This window comes from Palaemon carinicauda, chromosome 5 (assembly GCF_036898095.1).
Source record: "Palaemon carinicauda isolate YSFRI2023 chromosome 5, ASM3689809v2, whole genome shotgun sequence".
In the NCBI taxonomy this organism is placed as follows: domain Eukaryota; kingdom Metazoa; phylum Arthropoda; class Malacostraca; order Decapoda; family Palaemonidae; genus Palaemon; species Palaemon carinicauda.
In genome coordinates, this window is record NC_090729.1 from 169,288,352 (window position 1) to 169,314,187 (window position 25,836).

The window sequence follows — 25,836 nt, forward strand, 5'->3', positions numbered from 1 at the left end:
TGTCTTAACAGTATTGCAAGCGGCTTCGCGATAGCGAGTGCATTTTTTTAACAAAATCGCTGGAACTCCATCTGGCTCGGCCACTGATCCATTTTTAATTTCGCTTATAGCCTGCACAATATCTGCTTCATTAATATCTATATCTATTAGATATTCACTATTTTCTTCTCTCATTTCTGTTTCATTATTCTCATTTGCAATTCTTGGCGTGAATTCACTCTTATATTTTTCTGCTAATATGTTACATATTTCCATTTTTTTATTCGTAACCGTCCTTTCATTCTTAGAGGGCCTATTTCTAATCTCCCTTTATTCATCTTTTTTGCATAGGAGTAAATTACTTTGGGGTTTTTCTTGATATTTTGAAGTGTCCTTTCTTCTAAGTCCCTTTTTTCATTTTCCTTTGATTGTATAATGTTTTTTCTGCATTTTCTATTTTACTTTTTATTTCCATACATTTTTTTCTTTTGCAAGATTTTTCTATCACTTTCTAATTTTCTGAAATAAGATCCTTCTGTCTCTTGGTAAGCATATCTGATTTTTTTTTTTTTTTTTTTTTTTTTTTAAATCGGTACATATTTTTCAACGATTTTCTCCAGTATTTTGCATAATATATATGTATTTACCTGTATATTACCACTTACTAATACATTTTTTCAATCTTTGTTCAATTCTTCATTTATATCTGACCATTTTATATTCTTACCATAGAAATTATATTTTCCATATCCTTCCCATTGTTTTGTGTCTTGTTTACCTCTGCGTTCACTTGCTTTGGAATGGACTATTAATTCTATGACATTGTGGTCTGAAATTCCCGTGTTATACACTATTATTTCTTAAACATAATTCACCTCATTCACAAATACTAAATCTAGGACTTTGTCCCTTCTTGTTGGAATGTGGTTTATTTGTTGCATATTATGTTCTAATAGCATATCTTGAAGCTTTACAAACTGTCTCTTATCTTCTGCGTTACTATTACTTTCTTTTTTATATGTATATATACAACCACTTTCTTCTATCTGTTCTTTCCAATTCACGAAAGGAAAGTTAAAATCTCCGGATAGGAGTATATTCCAGCCTTTATGGTTTCTACATATATCATCTATTTTTTCTATTATTATGTCAAACTCCTTAGTATTTGGGGGTCTGTAAACTGCAATATTCACTAATTTTTCATATTAAAATTCTACCGTAATCAATTCACATTGTGCTGCTGTATTTTTCACAGACTTTTCCTTGATTTATGTCTCTTCCATATATTGCAGTTCCCCCTTGATTCCTATTTGTTCTGTCTGATCTATATGTTTGGAAACCCTTTATCTGGTCGTCACTGCCAGTCTCTTGGGAATACCATGTTTCACTTATACAGTATTTAACATATTTTTTCAATTTCGGTTAGTTCTTCTAAGAACTTCTTTTAGAGTTACTCGTGACTAAACCCTGCGCATTCATCACTATTATGGTTTGTGTTTCATCCCCATTATTTAATATTGGTAATAATATGGATTCTCACATGCTTCCTTCCTGTTCTGATTTCCAGGAATTCTGCCATAAAAATCCAACTTTTCTATTATATTTGCTCTTTCGCCTTCATATTTATTTTTGTGTATACCTGCAATTATCCCCATATCTGCACCAACCCCTGGCATTATAGATGCATTCTTTGTAGTTGGGCTCTAATTGTACATATTTAGGTTGAAAGGCATCATATCTTGGGGCCTTTTGTGCATAGCACAGTATATACTCGGCTTGTTTTTTTGTTTCTTTTTTTGTTTCATTTTTCTTTTCTGTTTGCTGAGTTTTCTGACTTTCATTCATGGTTGCAGGATGCATATATCAACATTTTTTGTTGAATTTGCATCCTTTTCGTTCTTTCAGGTTTTTGCATATTTTTGGATGGAGATCTCTGCTTTCGTCTCCATATCTGTCTAAATACGCACATTTACCATATATTTCATAATTATGGCATATTTTTGGATGCTTGTAGTAGCATCTTTCGCCATATCTGCAATTCCCTCTTTTCAGTGAATTGCAGACTATATCTTTCTTTTCTTTTTTTTTCTTCTTCTTGCTCTTCCCTAAAAGTATGTAGGTCCTGGTAGAGTCTCTTGGGTCTATTATTTGTTTCCATAGGATATTCTATTTCTACTATGCTGTTGAATGGCATTAAATGTTGTATCAATGATTTCCTCTGCATCCTTACACATATCCTGTTAATTTTTCTGTTCTTCTTCTTCGTCGTCTTCTTCTTCTTCTACTTCTTCACCTATTTGCAGATTCAGTCTCGACTTAATTATATTTTCTATCCATACTAAGCATGATGAGCGGAATACCTCTGTGTCTTTAGTACTTATTTTTTGTTGCATTTCAGCACAATTAGGATGTGTTGGTACATGGCATACAACGCATTTCCTTAATAATTGTTGCGGGTTAAGAATACTATACCACATCTTACATGTATTGCACCATTTAGGCATTCTTTTTTCCAACGCATCAATCAGCACATTCACCATATTGGACTTTTTATTGTTCTTGAATGGAATGTGTTGATTGATGTAAACTTTCTTTATAAGTCTCTTTATCCCCTGGATCTTCTGTGGAATTTCTTCTAATATTTTGATGATGTTTTCCGCAGACTTGCTCCAGTTTGTTGGATCATATTGTTTCAATATGTTTGAGAATATTTTTCCGTCACACTGCTTGGAGCTACTTGTGACCTCTGAACAGAGGCTGGCGAAAGGAAGCTCTTCCTCAGAAAGGAAACCTGCCAACAGCTGGAAGAGGATAACTCTCCCTCGGCAGGGGAGGTTGTCCAACACCTGGAGGCTGACCTCTGGGCAGCTCACTCTGTTTCCCCCCCATCTGAGCAAACCCAGACAGAAGTTCTACATTATGAACTGCCCTTGGAACGTAGCTAAAGCTCGTTCCAGGGTTCACCCCAGAGGGATCTCCCGACAAGTGACTACGAGGAGTATTTGTCAGCAACTGCTCATGCTTGCCCGCCAAAACAGAATGAACGTTTGGGTGAGCAGGTGCTGAGATGAAGACGGTTAGGTGTGCATGAGGGGTGGGTCGACCCCTGGGGTGAATGTCTGCTCCCATTGCTTACCAGCTGCAAGACCTCCTGTAACTCTTCCTTGCACGGGGAACCCGTGAGCCCCAAGGAAAGCCAAAGTAAATGCACAGAGTCGTCAGTAACAGACTCCCCTATGGCAGCGGCAGGCACTGCTTTGCTATGGGAAGCAACATAGGCCTCTGGAACGTAAGGTTGTCCCCAAGTCACATGGGGGCCACTCGTATTTGACCGACCTACAGGGGAAGCTGACCGAACAGGGTCAAGATGGCAAGGTCGAGCCGACGGAGTTCGATGGCTTAGTTTCTTCCCCTTTGAGGATGACTCCGAAGGAGAACAATCCCTCGAAGCCTTCTTCTTCCATCGCCTGTTAAACCTCATCCACTGGGAGGGTAACTACTCTTGTCAAACCTGGCATGGAGACTCCGGCATGCAGGAGTGACCCGTACACGCAGAGCAGAGACCAAGAGGATCGGTCTCATCTGCCGACATGAAAGTGATGCAATGGTGCCCTTCATTGTCGGGGTAAACCCTCATAATTAAGATCCCATCAGGCAGGCATATTGGGAAATTTTTATTTGGTTTTAATGGGGAAGCAAGACGTCTGTACTCCACCAAGCAGAAATTAAAAAGTGACAGTTGTTTACTAGTTCTGGTGTGACCAGGGCGGTTGGTGTACCACCCAATCCCCTCTGCTAACTAGTGGAGGTTAGTTACACCTCGCAAAACCTTCAACAGCTGGTTTCAGCTATCACTGAAATAATACTCCTACGTAAAGAGCGTAAAGTTGGTATATAGTGTCAGAACAAATACACTTTTATAAATCACCCTTTTTCATAATTAAAAAAACATAAAAAATAAATCAAGTTTTGAAAAACTACTTGATTTTGTTTCACTTACATGGTAAGTTGAAAACTTAGGATCATTCCTTGACCTTGTTGAAGACCTCTGAGAAGATGTTGAAGAACATATTGACGTTGCAGATGGTACTGAGGGGACATTTGAAGCAGGTGAGGCAGACTGCTTTGAAATTACAGGATGTGGAATTGAAGTTTTTGGCTTCATGTTTTCTTCACTGGTTGGTAATAATTCCTCCATTTTGAAGATCATTTCCCCGTCATCTTTAGGAGTGAAATACAGAAATATGATTAGCCACAAAGAGCAATATTCAGGAACATTTAATTCTTATCATATTCCAATAAATTCAATACACTGATTACATCATTTACTTAGGACTTATATAAAGACTTAAAACTGCATTTTCTTATTGACATAAAATATTTCCATAATTAAATCAACACAGTATAAAGTTTTAATAAGCTTACATTGATATGTTTTTCAATGTTATCAGTCAACCACATCAGTTGCATATTCTTTCATGGACCCAGATACATTGTCAGCCAACACAAAGTAGCTTTCTCCAACTTTAGCATTTAGCCAATGCACACTTTGGTAGGCTATTTTCATGTACTGTATGTTCAACAGACATCATTTACTTTCTGATGTCTGTCTCTGCTAAATATTCATACCCTCCTTGGCAAGCCAATTATGGGTATGGTAGTTTGGATTACTTTATTAATTCTTTCTATATATTAATCAAGGGAGATGGCCTTATTTGTATTGTCTCCATCCCTGGGAGTCCATGAGGTCATCACTCTTAGCAATCCTTCATGAGGTTTTTCTTTTGCCTTTGATAGTTTTTCAGCTAGATGATCAACCAGTATTCAAATTAGACAACAGCCTAGTAAACAATTACCAGATTCTAGCACTGACATCTTTCGACTTCCAACAACTATCAGTATAGAGAATAATCTCCAATTTCCAAGTCTTTGAAGTAAGAGTACAACTTGGAGGATCACACCTCTTGGCAATAGACATCTTTGACTTCTTAAACAGTTAATAATCAGGGCAGATAATTGTCATGTCAAGAAATGTCCTCAGAAATCAAAACAGACAAGGTCTGGTTGTCTTCAAGTACAACATTTTATGATCTTTCAATTTTGCATTAAATGTCACTACAGCATCCTATGTCGGTACTGTTTTGTATATATTCTGCTAGCAGGCAAGACCACTTTTTTACTTCAGTGATTCCATGTATCCCAGGAGGGTTTAAATTGGATGGGATTTAGACTTTAGGTCAAAGGTCAGGCACTTGGATTAGGAAGGTTAATTATTAATCTAGATTTGCTTTCCCAAGTTCATCATGAGTATTTTTTGCAACACTCATACCAGACTTATCTATAGTATCACACCCCCACTTCACTGGAATTGGAGACCCCACTAAAGAACATCATTCCTGAGATAATGTTCTCTCAGTTTCACAAGGCAATCAAAGGTGGCTTGAAGTGAGAGGTATGGTTGACCATTTTTCGTCAGTCATAAAAGCTTATTCAAATTTTCTATTGAAAAATTTACTTAAATTTGTATTTTTTGCTGAAACTTTTGTCTGACCTATGATATAATTATTTGGGGACTTTCAAAAAATACAAAGTGAGGTAATTATTACATAATTCCAAGTATAACACAAGAGCAATACAGTGAATGTAGTTGGCTTCAAATAAGAAGGCTCTTCTGTTTAGGGGGTATTTCATTTAAAATGGTGTCCAAAATTATTTTCCGGGCATTTTTCACAAAGCATGCCCATGAATTGAGTGACATTACAAGAGTTCAAGTCAATGGAATTTCCTAACTCTACAACAGGAGTACATCTACGATTGAAATGTCAACATGATTAATATTGCGTATGAGCAAAGCCTACACTGATTTAATACAAGCTTTCAAATTAAAAACATTACTCAAGGAAGTTGATCTGTGACAGTAAACTATAAAAATAGCCATACATACCTTGTTTGGCCTTTTTAATAATGCCATCTGTATGTGTGGACAAAGCATTAGCAGTAGCATTTTGAAGTTGTGATAATGGAGGCAATGGTTTCCCTTGACCAAGAACCATACCAAACAAGCTAATTTGAAGTTCATCCTCTTCTGGCAACTCTACATTCACTCGCATTCCAGCTATGATGCACGGTGCCAACTTTCTAACTTTAAAATAAACACTCTGAAAAAGAAGCAAAGGAAAATCTTGACAAAATATGTTATGTAATTATTGCTTACATCCTCTACTTACATTGCATTTAGGGGATAAAGGAAATCCTTGCAACAAAGTCATGGTAGCTCAGTGTTATCAACAGCCACTTTTCATTACATTGGTCTGAGTTTAATTCCTGCTCATTCATAACAAATATTAGGAAAGTCAAAACAAAGGTGCATAATAAATGAGGATATGTAATACCATCCAAAAAACTAAAGCCTTGAAAAATCAGAGATGTCATAAAACTACCGATGACTAATTTGCGTATATAACACTTCTAATTCAACAATGAATACATTTCATTTCTAATAATACATCACAGGTCTAAAGGAACTTCTGATACATGCATAAGGCCTGTTTAAATATTCTGAAGTTATAAATAAAAAAATGTCATGACTGAACAGTTTAAATATAAAAATTAAGTATCACAGCAATAGCATTACCAAATTTATAATGGATTGATTCTTTTCAGAAAAAAATTAAGGAAAATGAATATTTAATTGTAGAAGCCATAGGAAGATAAGGGAATAAGGTTGTATGATGATAAAATGCAAATTATAGCTAATACTTGACCAGAAATAATATGAAAAAATAGAAAACCTCTATGTAAACTTACCTGGAGCAATCTGTCAAAATATTGATTGAAAGAGTTATGGTTAAGGACGGCAGGCACTTTAGCTCTCCATACTCTTGTAAACATCTGCAAATTGGTTACAATACTTTCTCTGGGAACACCAGGAGGTGCTTGCGTGGAAACTGTTACCAACTGCATTGGTGTGCAGCCCTCAACAAGCAGTCCAATCATTTCAGCATCTTCTCTATCATCCAGCTAAAATGATAAAAAGATTGTTCATGCTTATCATAAAGTACAGATGTGTAAAAATAATGAAACCATTTTTCTTTATACATTGTTTCTTTGGTACTTATGTTGTATTGGAATCTCTGTTCTATTCTTTTACAACAAAGTCTTTAGAGACCACACAGCACGTCCTCAAAAATAGGTTTTTCTTCATCAAAACTACTTTTTTATTCCTCATTTTTTCACCATATTACCACAAAGCTTTGTTATTTGATCAGAGAAGGTGCTATCATATAGTATCAATGAAATATGCTCAAACCCAGTCCCCTTCAACATCTCATCTAATGAAATCGACCTTACCTCTAGAACACATGTGTCTTTATTACCAGATGACAAATCAATTTCAGGATGATCATCATCAGAATCCTCAGTATCCGAGTTTCTTCCACCATTCATGTCATCAGAAATTGCATCCTAAAATGAAGCATAGTAGATTATAGTTATCTTTTCTTAGCTACATCAATCCACCTAATTATTTATGTATGATGGATTCTGAATTTGGGCAAACAAATGTTGTGAAGTAATACTGAACACACAAAAATAATTTAACAATGATAGTTAAAAATTATTTAACAAAAAATGTTACTTTCACCTCCCATATATAAATAAACGTAGGAGTAATTTGTTCTCTACTACTATTAATTTTCAAACCCAACAGGCACACAATATATGACATTTCTCCAACAAAACATATAATTGACAAATTAGTAATATACAAGCATCTGAAATTCACATTGTTGGCATTTTGAACACATAATAAAACAATTATTTTACCCACACATTATTTATTACTTCTATATCATATAAAGATAAACACATTAGTTATAATAGCAAGACATTTATATTTTCTTGTTTTTTGAAACCATCACTACTACTTACCCTCCAAACATTCGGTTTCCTTTAAAAATAATTGTGGAAAGAACATGCAAATATATATGAAAGTATTGTTTAAATATGCTCACCTACATCTTCAAATATATTCAAATATCTATTGCTATTTTCTTTTAGTTTGTCTAGTTTGCATAAGATTATCTACTTTGGGGACCTACTTTGTTAATGAATAGCCATGGACAGTTTAAAATGGACAAATGGAAGCAAGCAAGAATTTAGTTAAGGTTTCAAAAGAAAACATGGAAGCAAGTTATGTTTTAGACATGTCATTCTGGATCTTTTTATATCTAATGGGAAAATTGCAATATTATGCTGAAAAAGGTCATAACAGTAGTTAATTAGTAATAACTTCAAAGTAAATAAAAGTTTTGACTTGTTTTATAATTCTGCACTTGTCTTTACAACCAAGCTAGAAATGTGAAAAATACAGTACCAAGTACTGATAATAACAATCATGTTCTTCTCTTCCTCCAGGACAATCTCTTTAAGCTTTCAAAAGTCTTCAGCAGCACAGTAGTTCTCAAGTACTTGAACCAACAAATGGTACAATTTTTTGTCACTAGCTGACACTTGTGAGACAGGTTTTGGAGAATAGATATTCAACCCTTTATTTAGTACTTTACATATCTCTTATCGGGCTATCTGCTTGCTTTTCCAACCACAACAGTAAATACAATGGATACTTTATAAAATGTATTCCTAAAGAATGTGTCAGTCTCATAAATAAAAATCCTCTGTTTTATTAAAATTAATTATCTCAATTACCTATGTACAGTATATGTTACAGTATATACAAGTATATATACATACAATCAAATACAAAACAGTAAAAATATAATCATCTAAAATATCAACACCCAGAAAAGAGAAGCTAAGTATCAACAGTAGATGAGGTAAATTATGAACTTGTAGAGGCATTATACAGGATAATGCAGCAAAGCATAAAGAGTTGACACACTTATAAATATTGTAAAATGTCAAAACTATAATGAGAGGTGGTCTCCTATCAAATTGGCAAGATCCTGGGAACTATTCAATGGAGTGGAAGAAAGATATTTTATGAAGTTGTTTCACTTTTTAAAGACACTTCAACCTTAACTCCAAATTATAAAGCATACGCTAGAAACATAATTCTAATAATAAAATTGCTTATTTCTATAGTAACCTGGCATTCATATTGCTTCTCTCTCGAAGATAGTTAAATGTTGAGGTCTACTCTACCCTAAAATATGCATTGCCAGATTCTTTCCTTTTGATTACCCTACCCCTCTAGTGTAGTAGATACCTTGAACAGTTTATACCAAATCTGTATTCAAACACAGAATCAATATTCCCCAAAATTCTGAATAGAAGTAACAATTGGTTCTCCACACAAGGATGCTTCTATTATGGATAATTTTTACACAATGTTTACAATATTAAAATATATTACAGGGCATAAAAGCTTTCTTTTGGGCATCTCCAGGAGAAGCCCAAAAGAAAGCCACCAAAAGCATGTATTGCGAATACTGTAGAAACATACAGTGATACCTCTACATACGATCTTAATTCGTTCCAGAAACTGCTTCGTATGTTAAAACGATCGAATGTTGAAGCAAATATTCCCATAAGAATACACTGTAATTTGTTTAATTTGTTCCTCAGCCTAAAAACCCATAATAACTCCTTAATAAATTGCTACACATAATTACACATAACATTAATACAATTGAATAGTACAGAAATATCTAAAAAAAAGAATATTAATAAAGAAATAATAAATAAAACGGGTTTTTATTAACACTTTACCTTAGCGACAGACCAGCGCAGGTGTAGGGACTGCTATGCAGGAGGAGACGGAAGATCAGCGAGGAGGTAGAGACGGCGACTGCGATAACGTACAATAACTTACTCTAACTTACACTACGTGAACTTTAACCTGACTTAGCTTAATTTTTTTTTTCCATTTTTATAATTTTATATTTTTTTTACATTTTTTTTCTTTTCTATTTTTAAGTTTCATCACTTTCACTCGATTCGGTCTGCCTTTTCCTTGCTTCACTTTCTTTCTTTTCATCATGATCACTAGACCGTTTCGTAGATTTTTTTAAAGAAACTATCGAGAGAAAGTTGCTTGGTACGGCTTTTGAGAATTTTTCTAAAATGAGTTAAACAAACATCATCGAACTGCGCAACTACACGGCAAACCTGAAGTTTCTGTGGGTGATGCTTGTCGATGAAATCAACCACGTGTTGATGATAATGCTAACATCCGATTTGGCCTACCTCCTCGGTCTCCTCAGACTCACTCAACTGCGCTTGGAACTCATCTTGCTGCATGGTTTGCAGCTCCTTGAGTTCCTCGGTGGTGAGCTCTTCATGATGCTCATCGACGAGTTCGGTGATGTCATCTTCATCCACCTCCAGACCCATAGACTTGCCAAGAGATACAATCTCTTCGACGTCTTCCTCGGCGGCAAGCACAGGTTCATTCTCGGGACCAAAACCTTCGAAATCTCTGGGAGCAACAGCATCAGGCCAAGCTGCTTCCAAGCTGAATTCAGTGTCTGACGAGTTACTCCCTCCCAAGCCTGATCTATGATCTTCAAGCAGTGCACGATATTAAAACGTTTCCTCCAAAATTCACGCAAAGTTAAGTTGGTGCTTTGCGTGACATTAAAGCATTGCTTAAATAAGTGCTTGGTGTAGAGCTTCTTAAAATTAGAGATCACTTGCTGGTCCATGGGCTCGAGAATAGGGGTGGTATTTGGTGGAAGATACAACACTTTGATAAATTTGTATTCGTCGATGATATCATCTTCGAGTCCTGGGGGGTGAGCCTGTGCATTGTCCAAACAAAGCAAGCACTTCAAAGGAAAATTCCTCTCCTGAAGGTACTTCTTGACAGCAGGGCCGAAAACTACGTTTACCCATTCCACAAAGATATGCCTAGTGACCCAAGCCTTAGAATTAGAATGCCATAGAACATGTAGCAGGTCTTTAAATGCCCTAGGGTTTTTGGAATGGTAAACTAATAAAGGCTTAATTTTGCAGTCCCCGCTAGTGTTGGCACAAAGCGCAAGAGTCAACCGATCCTTCATTGGCTTATGTCCAGGCATTTTCTTCTCTTCAGCGGTAATGTATGTTCGACTAGGCATCTTTTTCCAAAACAGACCGGTTTCATCACAGTTGAAAACCTGCTGCTCTACGTAGCCTTCCTCCTCCACGATGCTTTCAAACTTTTTAACTAAGTCTTTAGCAGCCTTGGTGTCCGAACTTGAAGCTTCTCCATGCCGAACAACTGAATGAATCCCGGTCCGTTTCCTAAATTTCTCGAACCAACCTCGAGACGCCTTGAATTCCTCCGTCGTAGGATCGGTTGAACTCTCCCCCGCGTCACCCCCAGAGCCCGTCGCCTTCAAGTCACAATAGATAGCGCTGGTCTTCTCACAAATGATCGTTTCAGTGATCGTATCGCCAACAATCTCCTTGTCCTTTATCCATATTAACAAAAGGCGTTCCATCTCTTCCAGGGTAGGGCTACGACGTTTAGATATAATCGTGATCCCCTTCGAAGGTTTCACTGCTTTAATGGCTGCCTTCTGTTTTAGGATCGTCGAGGTCGTAGACATATTCCGGCTATATTGTTTAGCCAGATCGCTAACACGCACACCTCGCTCATGCTTTTCTATTATTTCTTCTTTTAGTTTGAATAAAAGCATTGACTTCTTTTTCTCACCACTACTACTTCCTGAACCGAAACTAAGCTTTTTAGGACCCATGATTACAAAAACAAAACGTGAAAAAGGAAGATAAAAAGCACTGTTAATAACTGAGCGAATAGAGAACAACCACACGATGCGCACGAGATGAGAGGACTGATCAAGGCGACGCTCGATTGGCGTCCCTCCGATGTGCTGCCGTCTAGCGGCGTCAACAAGAAACTACAATCGACGCTTTCGAGAAAATTCCACGCGTACGCTTATGATTTATGTCGTATGTTGGAGCAAGACTTCGGGTGTCGAGACAGAAATTTGGTCGAATTTTACTTCGGATGTTGGAAAATTCGTATGTTGGGACAATCTTATGTAGAGGTTCCACTGTAAGTGTAAACTGCAATTGAAAATAAATTAAGTGAAACAGATTCTTTGGAAAGAAAACTAGGTGATGGGGAGGAAAAGGTGAATTCCTTAAAATTTGAAATTAAATTACAGTATTGCAACATTTCAAGGAATTGTTTGCTAAAAGGAACAGTAATTTACATAAGTGTTATATCTGAAGTAAGACAGAAGTCTTTAATATGCCCAACAAGTTTGAGCATACTACAGGTGTGAGCATAATACAAGCAGAATACAAGCAGGATGGAAGAATTGGAAAAAAGTGTGTGAAGTACTATGCGACAGGAAAATAGGGGTTAAGTTGAAAGGTAAAGTACACAGGACAGTTGTGAGACTGGCAATGATGTATGGAGCGGAGACATGGGCAATAAAGAAGACAGATGAGAAGAAGATGGATGTGGCAGAGATGAAAATGTTGAGATGGATGTGTGGGGTGACAAGAAGAGATAAGATACGGAATGAGGTAATTAGGGGTACCACAGGAGTTAGAAAACTATCAGATAAGATCCAAGAAAGTAGACTGAGGTGGTATGGTCATGTCATGAGAAGAGATGAACAGTACATTGGGAGGAGAGTGATGGAAATGGAGGTACAGGGAACAAGAAGGAGAGGGAGACCAAAGCGAAGGAGGGTGGACTGTATCAATGATGACCTTCAATCAAAGGGATTAACCGGTGATGAGGTGTGGGACAGAGGTAGATGGAGAAAGTTGACCAGAAACATCGACCCCACATAGAAGTGGGAAACGATGTAGACAAAGAAGACAGGTGTGTGCAGGTGGTGTAGACCTTTTGAAAAGACAAATTTCAAAGGGTAATAATATATAAACTGAGAATAAATATACTCCAGTACTAAGAAATTTTGCCCTTATTCTTCACTTTTAATCTCCTTATATATATCGTTATGTGAGGAAAATGTTTGACACATGCTTAACAAATCCTTGAATTATCCAAATGATACCAGCAAATAGCCGATGCAACACTGAAATCTTTAATGTATTCATTGTTAATGAATGAAATAATAATTAAGCAACAAATCAAGGGAGTGGTAAAATATATAATCCATTGAGGGAACCAGATGACTTCTTTATATTCATCAAGACTCCTAACCATTTCTATAACCCAAATAACTAAAGTTGTTGAGCTTGAATCTCCTCCAAAGATGTGCTCAAAATCATCCAATTGTCGATGTATAACAGAACTCTGATGCCCCATAAACTTCTGCTACTTTGAGATGGGAGCCATCACCCTGGTGAATACTTGAGGAGATGTCTAGAGACCGAAACATAGGCATTTGAATTGGTAAATTTTCAACCTGTTTATAAACCAAATATGTTTAATTGATTTTGGTTGAATAGGATTGTGAAAGTAAGCTTCAGTCAAGTCTTTTAAAAGTATCCAATCTTCCCCAGCCCCAAACACTTTGGGCAGTATGGACAACCTATTGTAAAACCCTACAAATGGATCTAAAACTTCCTCCATCATATTTTTCAATAAAAGTTTTTTAATCTCTAATTTCTAACGATTACCATTGGCTGCCTTGTTTAAATAAGCTGGAAACAGAAGGGGTTCTTTGAACAAGGGAGGATTTGAAGATTGAAGATTTCGATAAAAGCTTCCATTACTATTATTATTATTATCATCATCATATTATTATCATTATTATTACTATCTAAGCTACAACCCTCGGAAAAGTAGATGCTATAAGCCCAAGGGCTTCAATAGGGAAAAATAGCCCAAGGAGGAAAGGAAACAAGGAAATAAATAAACTACAGGAGAAGTAATGAACTTAAAATATTTTAAAAACAGTAATAACATTAACATAGATCTTTCATAAATAAACCATAAAAACTTCAAAAAAAGAGGAAGAGAAATAAGATAGAATAGTGTGCCCAAGTGCACCCTCAAGCAAGAGAACTCTACCCCAAGACAGTGTAAGACCATTATACAGAGGCTATGACACTACACAAGACTAGAGAAAAATGGTTTGATTTTGGAGTGACGACCTAGAAAAGCTACTTACCATGGCTGAAAAGTCTCTTCTATCCTCACCAAGCGGAAAGTAGCCACTTAACAATTACCGTGCAGTAGATAACCCCTTGAGCGAAGAAGAATTGTTTAGTAATATCAGTGTTGTCAAGTGCATGAGGACAGAAAAGAATGTGGAAAGAATGACCCTGACTTCGGTATATGTGTAGGTAAATTAAAAGTGAGCCATAACTAAAGAGAGGGATCCAATGTAGTAATGTCTAGCCAGTCAAAGGATACAATAACACTCTAACATTAGTATCTCAAAAGGTGGCTGGTGCTTGGTCAACCTACAACCTAACCCAGACAAAACTCGAGAAGATCGAAGGGTTTTCCAAACCTGATAAAAGAGGGTAAGCCTTTCCACTACAGGGACCTATAAGGAATGACTGTCATTGCGTTCTTTAAGATCGAGTCCTGTTGGCATAAGGGCTGGGCTGTCTGTTAGAGCAAAACCTCAAAAGCCTACCACTGTTCCGAAAATACTCCCTCGAAGAGATAGAAATAGACTCCTGTGAAGAAATAGCCATTGAACAATGGGGAGAAAAAGGACATTGTGAAAATTACCTCAGAGCAACAGTTTCTGCTCTGGAGGCTACCTGAACTAACCCACTGTCAATCCAATCTTGATCTAATATGGGCTGCATTATAAGTAACCAAATCAAGTTTCGGTGTATCAGATACTTCCCCAAACATAGAGGAACAGAGTTGTTCAAAACATTAAACAAGGTGATCTACAAACTTTTATGTCAGACTAAAAAAAAAAACTACAACAACTATACTCCATATTCTACTGCCAAGAATTCACATTTTAGTCAACAGATTTGAAAAATCCAAATTCAAGGATCTCCTTGTGTTCACAATAATAATGGAATCAAGAGAACTAGCATGAATAGGGACAATAATCGTGTTGGGCAACTAATCTATTTAGTAAATTAATGAAAGGTTTTGTGGGAGATGAGATATTAACAATATTATTATTATTACAAGCTAGGCTATAAACAAAGTTGGAAAAGCAGGATGCTATAAGCCCAAGGGCTCTAACAGGGAAAATAGTCCACCGAGGAAAGGAAACAAAGAAATAAACTACAAAAGAAGAATAAACAATCAAAATAAAATATTTCAAAAGCAGTAACAACATTAGATCTTTTGCATATAAACTATAAAAACTTACAAAAAATCAAGAGGAAGAGAAAGAAGATAGAATGGCCTGCCCGAGTGTACCCCAAGCAAGAGAACTCTAATCCAAGATGGTGGAAGGCTATGGCACTACCCAAGATCAGAAAACAACGGTTTGATTTTGGAGTGTCCTTCTAGAAGAGCTGCTTACCATAGCTAAAAAAAAAAAAAAACTACCCTTACTAAGAGAAAAGAGGCCACTGAACAATTACATTTCAGTAGTTAACCCCTTGAGCAAAGAAAAATTGTTTGGTAATCTCAGTGTTGCCAGGTGTATGAGGACAGAGAAGAATGTGGTAAAAATAGGCCAGACTATTTGGCTTATGTGTAGGCAAAGACAAAATGAGCCGTAACCAGAGAGAGGGATCCGATGTAGTACTGTATGGCCAGTCAAAGGACCCAATAACTCTAATGGTAGTATCTCAACCAATGGCTGATGCCCTGGCCAACCTACTACCTGGCAAGCAGAATTGGTAAGCTTATTTTCCACACGAGACAATAATTTATGCTCTGTCCGTGGAAAAATTGAGAAAGCTTTAAGGTATAAGTTATCTTAGAAACAGTAACATTCGATGACAAAATAAAATAAGATTATCAGCACTAACCTGAACTGATCTATTTGGATACAATTCTACACTAAGCTTTCTTAGACTGAAACAGATACCTCATATGATTCCGTCTCTTCCGCTTCCTCCTCAACTTCTTTCTTGTGCTCTGCAGAAAATTTCAAACTGGAGTCATCAAGCCTTCCTGTTTGTTTTCTACCCTTTGCACCTGCACTAGGCAAGGGAGTCATTTTGACAGTAGAGGTATTAGCACCTACATTAACACAGTTATGCAAATTTTGAGAGGAGCTAATGCTTGATACTAGACGAGAGTGCTCCCCACTGCCACTCAAAGCATCATGCAACCATTTCTCAGTTCCAATCAAATCTTCTAAAGAAGTTTGATAAATATACAATGTGCAACATTATTATTAAATGCAAAAAAGTGTTACTGATGAGCAATTACTTCACCGGGCAGAAGGATATCAGGATCCAGACTGCTAGTCTGGTCTTCCATCTCAAAATCCAGTGGTCGTATAGAACTCACTGAATCAATGGAAACACGCTAGTTTTGCAACAGAAGGGTCTGAAGTAAATTGACAGTGAGGCTTGGGAAGGCTTTCAACTCTATGACACACAATGCACCCATAGAAGTCTTACTGACTTGTACACCAGAACCACTAGAAACAACTTGAAGAGTTACCCTAGAAATTGAATCAGGGCTGGTTAGGCTGTGATCGCTGCCTTTGCCAGTAAAAAGTTTAAAAAGTTCCTTCAAATCAATTCCCGCAAATTTTGAGATAGCCACCGAAGCATCAGTAACTTTAATCAACTAGCCTAATCTTCTCAAGCTTTTCCCTCAAATCAACATAAAATTTTTTTTTACAATGAGTGTTTTACATGTAAAGCTATTAACTCCACAAAGATTATTCATATCACAGTTTTGCTCTCACCACATGTTACAAAGAGAATTATCATCATTATCACCCAGGAATAAATCTCTTGAACAACCCTCACAAGAAGACAGAGGAGCCAGAATAAAGCATCCCCTTTAATACAATAATCAAGTGTTTCTATAGAACTTCCTAAAACGCAAAATCCTAATCTGGAGTGCACATACCGTAAGCATTAGATACAGGCGACGAGAGAACTGAAAGACAAAGGGATATTGTCTACTACGCAGTAGTATTACCATACACTACCACATGATCCCAATACTACACTAGAGTGGCATAGTAATTACAAAGAATAAAATTTAAAAAATTATAGTTTTAGGGTAATGTTGATATTTAACCAGCTTCGTTACAAACAAAATGAACACCAGGGGAGGTTCAAAGAAATAATGTTATTACCATATTAAATGTAATGATGCAGAATATTCAGAAAAGAATTAAGGGAACTTGTCATTCAGCTTGTCATACCGGCCTTTTAGTTTGAGAAGATAAGAAGTTAAACGAAACACTAAAAAATGAGGTGGTTAAATGAAGTGCTTATATATACTTAAAAACTAATCAATAGTTTCTCAGTCAGTTGTGTTTTGTTAAACAGAATAAAGTACCTTTCCTCTACCACCTCATGAATCAATTTCAATGGCTTTAGGATGAGTAGCAACCATAAAACTAGTTTTCTTGGAGTTTGCTTCAACTTTTCTGCATTGGCATTCTATTGTCTTAGTTTGAGTTTTCTACCTTTAGGAAAAATAAAATTTATTCATCCAGCTACCTTCCATCTATTTACTGATACTTCAATTTATTCCTAGAGTCAGTTATATATACTTTTACTTCTTAGCTTTGCTCTATCTTTTTATCTGAATTGACTTTTGATTAGGATGAATTCTCACCATAGAGGCTAATTTGGCTTAAATATGAACGTGTGCATGAAACAATACAGTATTGTAAAATTTAAAAGTAATTTTTATTTTGCAAAAATTTATAAATTTAAAAAACCACCTTTCATTGTTAATCGGCAAATAATTTCTCTCATACATTTTCATATTTTATATCACTAATAACTTACTTTTCTCACCATTTTACTTTGATGTCCTAATATCACGCACTTCCTTCTTCCTCCATTGAATGTTCTCTATTCTTCTCTTTCAACTAATCTCCCAATACATAATCTTACCAATATCTACGACAAGATAAATGAAAAATTTACATGGCACAATCCTGTTTCCTTATTATACAGAGAGGTGGGTTTTACCAATGTTTAATATCTGAAAAACAAATATTTTAAAACTGTCTTTATTTTTCCTGGGTTAAAAGTCTCTTTCCTGAATGGCTTTGAAATAGAACTAATTGTTAAACAACACTTCAGTCATTTACTTTTTCACTCTAACTGAACCATGTAGTTTGAACAAATTATACTACTGTTCCTTTTCAGTTGTGGCCTAAGAATATCACAGAGAGAAATATAAAACCAAATTATGTGAATAACACTCTACAATATAAACACATGTTGACAAATATGATAAAAAAGAATGAAAACATACACATTAAAAATATATAGGAAGAACGGTACACATTGAAAATGTATATGTATTCCCCACACAATAACACTCATCAATATAATTTACACTAACCTGGTGTTTAACCCTTACAGCACGATGCCATCGAGTCACTGAGGATTCCTAAGACCAGAGTTTAAGGTGAAGTTTCACTTTCAAAGATTGTGAAAAATAATATTAAATATGAAAAATATATATACATTATACACACAGACACACATATAATATATATATATATATATATATATATATATATATATATATATATATATATATATATATATATATATATATATATATATATATATATATATATATATATATATATATATATATATATATATGTGTGTGTGTGTGTGTGTGTATTTTATATATAAAATCCTCCCATACATAATAAAGAGCAAGTGTTTGGTTATATATGTATTTCTTTCCTGCCACACTAAGTGGCATTGCCAAATGTATGACCACTCTATCTTTCTCCGTCCCATGGGTAGGGGGGAAAGGGAGTAATCATACCCTGGTGAGAGGCGATACCCAGAGAGGTACATTCACAAACCCCCAACTGCCGTGTTGTAGTTAGGAAAGGGGGAGGGATAAAAAAGAAACACGGCTAATTATTTAGCTATCTGAATACTTAGGAGGTCATTTTAAATGGGTAGCGTACACTACTGTTTATGACACACATACATGTGTGTGTGTATATATATATATATATATATATATATATATATATATATATATATATATATATATATATATATATATATATATATATATATATATATATATATATATATATATATATATATATATATATATACTGGTAAGTAGAACAGCTGGAGATGGTGGGGAAAAATTGGACTGGATTGGTAATAGGAAATTAGCAGACCTAGGAGTACGCTAATGATGTCCTTATTCGCAGAACACCACAGGATTTGCAATGCTTGCTTACCAAAATGCATGAAATATTACAAGAGGTCGGGCTCAAGAAAAATAGAAGAAAGACAGAGATGATGAGAATGTAATATGCAAAGGGAGATGAAGTATAATTTCAAGGAGAAAGGATTAATGAGGTAGAATCATTTCACTATTGAGGAACTATGATATCCAATAGAAGGTCTTTAGAATTAGAGTTTAGTGAAAAATTGAAAAAAGTAAATTAGACAATGACTAGATTAAGTGAAATTTGGAAATCAAATCACCTGAAATTACATATAAAAAACGGATTTTGAGCGAAGCGAAAAATCTATTTTTGGGCTCAAGCCATGGCGTCCTGATGGAAGGTTCCTGTTTGGTAGCTTCCTTGGGTATAAGACTACTAAGATATTCCCAGAGAATTTAACCACAGGTTATCACAGAATTCTAACTTCTGGAGCGAGTATCTCAAAGGTTTCCCTTTAAGACATCGTAATACAACAGGGGACACGCATGTCTGGTCGTGCCACATAGCTATCTCCACCCCGAACAGAGTTAACGCTTCGGTGTGTAAGGGCTGAGAATAGCTGGGAGCCGTTCCACAGCTAATCTCACTCGTGGCTACTACTGATACTCGAGACGTAAACAAACGGACGCCATTGCTCTAATGACGTCACGCGCGTCTTTATCCTGGCGCCAGTTGCTGCCCATCACCATGATACAATTGTGTAGGGAGGGAGCAAACTGAACGAAGTAGTAGGGAGGGTCCATCAGGACGCCATGGCTATCTCACCCAAAAATAGATTTTTCGCTTCGCTCAAAATCCGTTTTTTGGGCTCAAGCCATGGCGTCCTGATGGAAGAGTACCAGAGAATCAATGTATCGTGGTAGATTTTCCCCCAGAGTTAAGTGCCTAGGCATTGACAAAACAGCAAAGTAATCTTAGGTAAGAACCATAGGAACGAAATATCCTGCCCCCCATTGGTAGGAAGTTCCCATGGGCTATGCCGACGTCAAAGTGGTATTGAAGGGCTATTCATCTTGACAGAAGAACTTTTAAGAGCTGAGAGATGAAGCAGAATGTTTGATATTTGTATAGGAACATTCTGAAGTAGGACAGTGGTGGTTGGGCACTGTGTGTAGAGTTCATCTCCTGATTATCAGAAGTAAGTATTCATGTAGGAACCTTACTGAGGCAAGGTGAATATAATTTAAGAATAGACATCTTAAATTCTTCATGACCATAAGAAAGGAGGAATAAATAAAACTATGACAGTATGTATTTCATAGTAAGTAGGAGCTGAAAGAGACGCATAAGTAATAAAATAGAAATTTTATTTCACAATGCAGAAATTAAATAATTTACAGCAAAAGTAAAGTTCATTTACAGTAATAATAATGTACATAGAAATAAAGGCTTGCTCTTGAATCTGAAAGGGAATTTCAGGATTAGTAGGTACTCGTTCTCGAGGAACGCAAGTCTTTAAATAACACATCATGCTCAAGGCATGCGGCACTTGTGTGACACTATGACATTTCACCTGGGATAAGAACAGTTATAAAAGCACTAAGTGTTTTTAGACATCACTATGAATCACTCGAGGGTCAACATAGGCACCCGAAGAGTTAGAGTCCCAAGTAACTCACTGCTCTACGCAGAGTTAGGTGCAGGTTTCATAACACTACCTGCGGCTACCACAAAATGTTTGATTTCGTGCACTTGTTTCGCATAATGTTTAAAGAAAACTCGCGAGGACTTCCAGCCCGTAAAGTTTTTAAGGCTCTCAAAGTCCATGCTCTGAAAGAAGTTCAGAGAAGATGCCACTTTTCTAGGATCATGACCAGCGGGTGTACTGTTCGGATCCGCTCTGCGAATGAAGTAGGTGATTTTCGCTCTTAATTGTTTCAGTGACAGGTCGCTGCCCGATGTTTCTCCTTTGAAGAGTTGGCCTCCACCAAAGTTTGAAGTTCTGCGAAGATAGACCTTGAGGCTCTCTACTGGACATAGAGAGACATCCTCCTTCAGGGGGCATATTCTCCAAGGGCCCCATCTTTTGGTGGGTAATTCATTTTTGGCGAGAAACGTCGGATCAGGGGAGAGGGTCACTTCTCCTGAATCAGCAAACAGGATGTGTCCCTCTTCTCTTGATAATGCCACTATTTCGCTGACTCGAGCTCCCGAGGCGAGAGCAAATAAAAATATAACTTTCTGAGTCAGATCCTTGAGGGGGCATGAATCATTGTCCAAGTTGGAGGCGAAATGGAGCACCTTGTCTAGTGACCAGGAGATCGGTTTCGGAGGGGGTGCTGGGCGTAGGCGAGCACATGCTTTCGGCAGTTTGTTAAAGATGTCGTTGGACAGATCAATTTGGAAAGCATATAGAATTGGTCTAGTCAAAGCCGATTTGCAGGTTGAAATCGTATTGGCTGCTAATCCTTGTCCATGAAGGTGAATGAAGAAGGACATACAGAAATCAATGGTGATTTCTTTAGGATTTTTTGCTTTAACAAAGGAGACCCATTTCCTCCAGGATGATTCATATTGCCGTCTCGTGGATTCGGTCTTGTATTCCTCTAGGAAGTCTAGACTTTTCTTCGAGATCCCAAACCTCTTCTTTGCGGCAAGGGAGAGAAAATCATGAGATGAAGGTCCTTGATTTTCGATGATGAAGCGAAGACAGTCGACTTCTGTACTTGTTGAGAGAGAACTGGGCCCGGGAGAGGGATCAGCTTGGGCTGCAGCTCCAGGACCAGGGGGTACCAGTTGCTCCGGGGCCACTTGGGAGCCACTAGGGCCGCTGTCCCTTTGAAGGTTCTCAGTTTGGAGAGGACTTTCAACAGAAGGTTGGTGGGAGGGAACAGGTATATCTTCGACCATCTGTTCCAGTCCAGTGACATGGCGTCCACCGCTTCTGCTTTGGGGTCCTCGTACGGGGCTACGTACAGAGGAAGTAGATTGTTGTCGCTCGTTGCAAAGAGATCTATCTGAAGTTCTGGGACTTGATGAGAGATGAAGGAGAATGATCTTGCGTCTAGAGACCATTCCGACTCTATCGGGTTTGTCCGAGATAGAGCATCCGCTGTCACGTTGCGGAATCCTTGTAGGTGAACTGCAGACAGGTGCCACTTCTTCTTCTCCGCCAGACGGAAGATTGGGAGAAGCACCTGATTTATCTGGGGCGATCTTGAGCCCTGGCGATTGAGACAACGAACTACCACCGAGTTGTCTAGGGTTAGACGGATGTGGATCGAGGGCGGCGGGGATAGCTTCTTCAGAGTAAGAAGGACCGCCATGGCCTCCAAGATGTTTATGTGGAACGTCTTGAATAGTGGAGACCAGGTCCCTTGAGCTTGTTTCAGGTGGGAGTGACCTCCCCAGCCCTCCAGTGAGGCATCCGTGTGGATGTTGAGTGATGGAGGAGGGTGTTGGAGAGGAATGGACCTTTTCAGGGCCATTGCTTCCGACCACGGCTTTAGGAGGCGTCGAAGTCTGTTTGGAAGCCGTCTCTTGAGGTCTCTTCGAGCGATGGATGCCGATCGTCTCCAGACTCCCGCGGCATCCTTTAGCTGTGCACGAAGCACTGGGTTTGTCACTGAGGCGAATTGTAGAGAGCCTAGAACTCGTTCCTGCTGTCGTCTTGAAATGCGTTTGGATTTCAGAAGTCGCTTGACAGACCCTGCTATTTCCTTCCTTTTCTTCTGGGGGATGGAAAGGCGGTGTGACTGAAGATTCCAGTGGATTCCCAGCCACTGAAACTTCTGAGCCGGAGAGAGGCGAGATTTCTTCTCGTTGATCTTGAATCCCAGGTGTTCTAGGTACTGGGTAACTTCGTCGCAAGACTTTGTACACTCTTCGGGCGATGGAGCCCAGACTAGCCAGTCGTCGAGGTAGGCCATCACCCGGACGTTTGTTAGGCGGAGCTGTTGTACTATGGCATCCGCCAGCTTTGTGAAGATCCGAGGGGCCACATTGAGGCCGAACGGCATGGCCCGGAAGGCGTAGCTTTTCCTTTGGAGTCGAAATCCTAGGTAGGAGGAAGCGTGATGGTTCATTGGAATGTGCCAATAGGCATCCGCCAGGTCTATAGAGACCGTGTAGGAACCTTGAGGCAGAAGGGTCCTTATTTGTTGAAGCGTCAGCATCTTGAATTTGTTGTTCTCTATGAACTTGTTGAGGGGGGATAAGTCCAGAATGACTCTGAGCTTGTCTGAGTCCTTCTTGGGAACGCAAAACAGTCTCCCTTGGAACCTGGTGGACTTTACCTTCCTTATCACCTTCTTGTTCAAGAGGTCTAGAACATATTCTTCCAGAATGGGGGTCGATTGTTGGAAGAACCGCTGGAAGATTGGGGGTGGTTGCACCCAACTCCAGCCTAGACCGTTCTTGATGATGCTGTGTGCCCAAGGATCGAAGGTCCAACGATCCTGGAATTGGCGGAGTCTTCCTCCCACCGGAAGCACTTCATTGCTTCTGGTGTCCCGAGGACTTGTTGCCTCGGCCGCTAGCTCCCTTTCCTCCTCTACCTCTGGAGGGACGACGAGAGGCGTCTCTGCTTGCACCCCTGGACGAGCCTCTACCTCTGGCATGAAAGGTAGTGGATGGCTGCTCAAAGGCAGGGGTGAAGACCGGTGACTGTGACAACACCGGTTGGGGGACCAATTGAAAGGTCTGTTGTGGTTGGGCAACCACTTGGGAGGTAGCGGGTCCCGGAAACTGACGTCTTTGTTGACGTTGCTGGGGTTTCGGCTTTTGAGGTTTCCTCTTAGGCTGAGGTCCATCGTCCTGAGAGGTTTTCCTTTTTCTGGACATGCCCCACTTGTGGAGAAGGTTCCTATTCTCCGTGGCGGCTCTGTCCGTTATTTCCTTGACGAGGTCAGAAGGAAACAGGTGCTTTCCCCAGATGTTGGAGGAAATCAGCCTCCGGGGTTCGTGTTTCACGGTGGCACCGACAAACACGAATTCACGACAGGCTCTACGAGCCTTTATGAAATGGTACAAGTCCTTCATTACCGTGAGTAAGTGGGATTTGGCCAGTACCATGTAGTGATCGGGTACTGCTGTGTCACAGGCCATAACTTCAAGTTGGACTTGATGAGAAAGAGATGCCGCAAGCCTCTCCTTCGTGTCTTGTTCCCGGCGAAGGAGGTGATCATTGAGCTTAGGGAGGTCTTCATTAAACTGACGTCCGGCGACGTCAGGATCGAGCCTACCCACGACGAAAGTATGTTGGACATCTTTCCATTGTCTAGTGTCAGGGGGTGTCACGATGGAGAAGGGTCTGCACTCCTCCAGTGCAGGGCAGGGTTTTCCTTCTTCCGCCGCTTTAAGGCATGCAGCCAAGGCCTTTTCCAAAAATGGAAGAATCGCAGTGTCAGGTGCGACATATGTAGGATGCTTCTTGCTCAAGGCAGGAAGCTTAGAGCAGGTAAAGCCCCTGCTCTTAAATGCGGAGGCTAGCATAGCCTGGGCCTTTGCGAGATCGAACACTATCTCTTCTTTAGGTTCGGTCTCCTCCTTCGAGGCAGGTTCGGAACGAAGCCGGACGTAACAGTCCGGGTAGGCCTCGAAGCTTGGGAAGAATTCCACATCTTCCAACGGGACCGTGCCGATTTTGTCACTAACAAAGATCCTGCCGGTCGCAATAACCATATGCTCTGCATACCTCCACGGATTGGCATGAGAGCAAGCTGGGAGATCCTTGACCGAGATCTTCTTCGGTTCTCTGGATCCAATCATAGACCTGATGGACTCCTGGTTCTCCTTCAGTCTGTCGTCCATGACAGCTCTAATCAGTCGGATCAGTTCTTGGGTAGAAGAGGAAGGATCCGGGGTCGAGGAGGTAGACGGGATGGACACATCCGTCGGTGTAGGAGTAGGCGGAGGGATGGACGAGGGAGTAGCTCCAATCTCCGACTCGGTGTATTCCACCTTGTCTTCGTCCTCTTCGGCTCCTTGAGCCATAAGCGTCTTCTCCGTGTCTTCCGAGACGTCAGAGATCTGTTCATCATCCTCGGAATCTAAACGACACTCGTGCATGGACTGAGCCATGACCACATCAGGTTCCACCGTAATTTGGACAGTGGGGATTGCTTCCTTTGGAACCACTGAATCAGGGGAGGCCTTAGGGAACAACAGGGACCTCAGTTCTTCGGTGGCCAGGTACGGTCCAGTAGCATTTCTCTGAAAACCACGCACCCACTTGCGCAGCTTTTCACGAGCAATGTCTCTAACCTCCGCTGAGGGAGGGTTATGGAAGGCCTCAACTAGGTAGGCCTGGCAGACCGTACATTCCAGTGGATTCCAGAACTTCCAATCCCCTTTCTTGTCTGAGCAAGGGGCGTGAGTCCTGCACGCCGTATGTCCGTAAAACTGCGAGCGTTTCACAGCACAGTATGCGAAATCGCACTTCATCTGCTCCTCCTGTGGAAGAAAGAGAAAATGAGTATGGGGGAGTCATAGGAATGGCTCTTAAATTAAGTTAATATTAATCATTAATTTTAACTTAAAGAAGGTGTGATGCATAGAGAATGAACAGTAAAGGAGAACACGCTCCATGCATCTCGCCCGGCTGGTTACCATAGGCTTGGTCCTGGGATAATCCAAATGACCGAGATCATTGGATATAGTTTCCTAGGATTCCCATTAT

The 25,836-nt window shown here is 39.0% G+C and overlaps 1 protein-coding gene across 2 annotated transcripts in view; it reads right to left on the reverse strand.

Annotated features, from left to right (window-relative positions):
• LOC137641604 (C2 domain-containing protein 5) overlaps nt 1-25,836 on the reverse strand; it is a 202,801-nt gene that overhangs the window by 28,506 nt on the left and 148,459 nt on the right. The window contains exons 15-19 of one of the 2 annotated variants that reach the window (XM_068374323.1): nt 18,350-18,397; nt 7,330-7,443; nt 6,787-6,999; nt 5,924-6,137; nt 3,980-4,200 (exon numbers count right to left, since the gene is read on the reverse strand). In XM_068374323.1, the coding sequence (XP_068230424.1) occupies nt 3,980-4,200; nt 5,924-6,137; nt 6,787-6,999; nt 7,330-7,443; nt 18,350-18,397 (810 nt within the window). The remainder of the gene's footprint in view (nt 1-3,979; nt 4,201-5,923; nt 6,138-6,786; nt 7,000-7,329; nt 7,444-18,349; nt 18,398-25,836) is intronic. The other variant, XM_068374324.1, reaches the window with a different exon arrangement.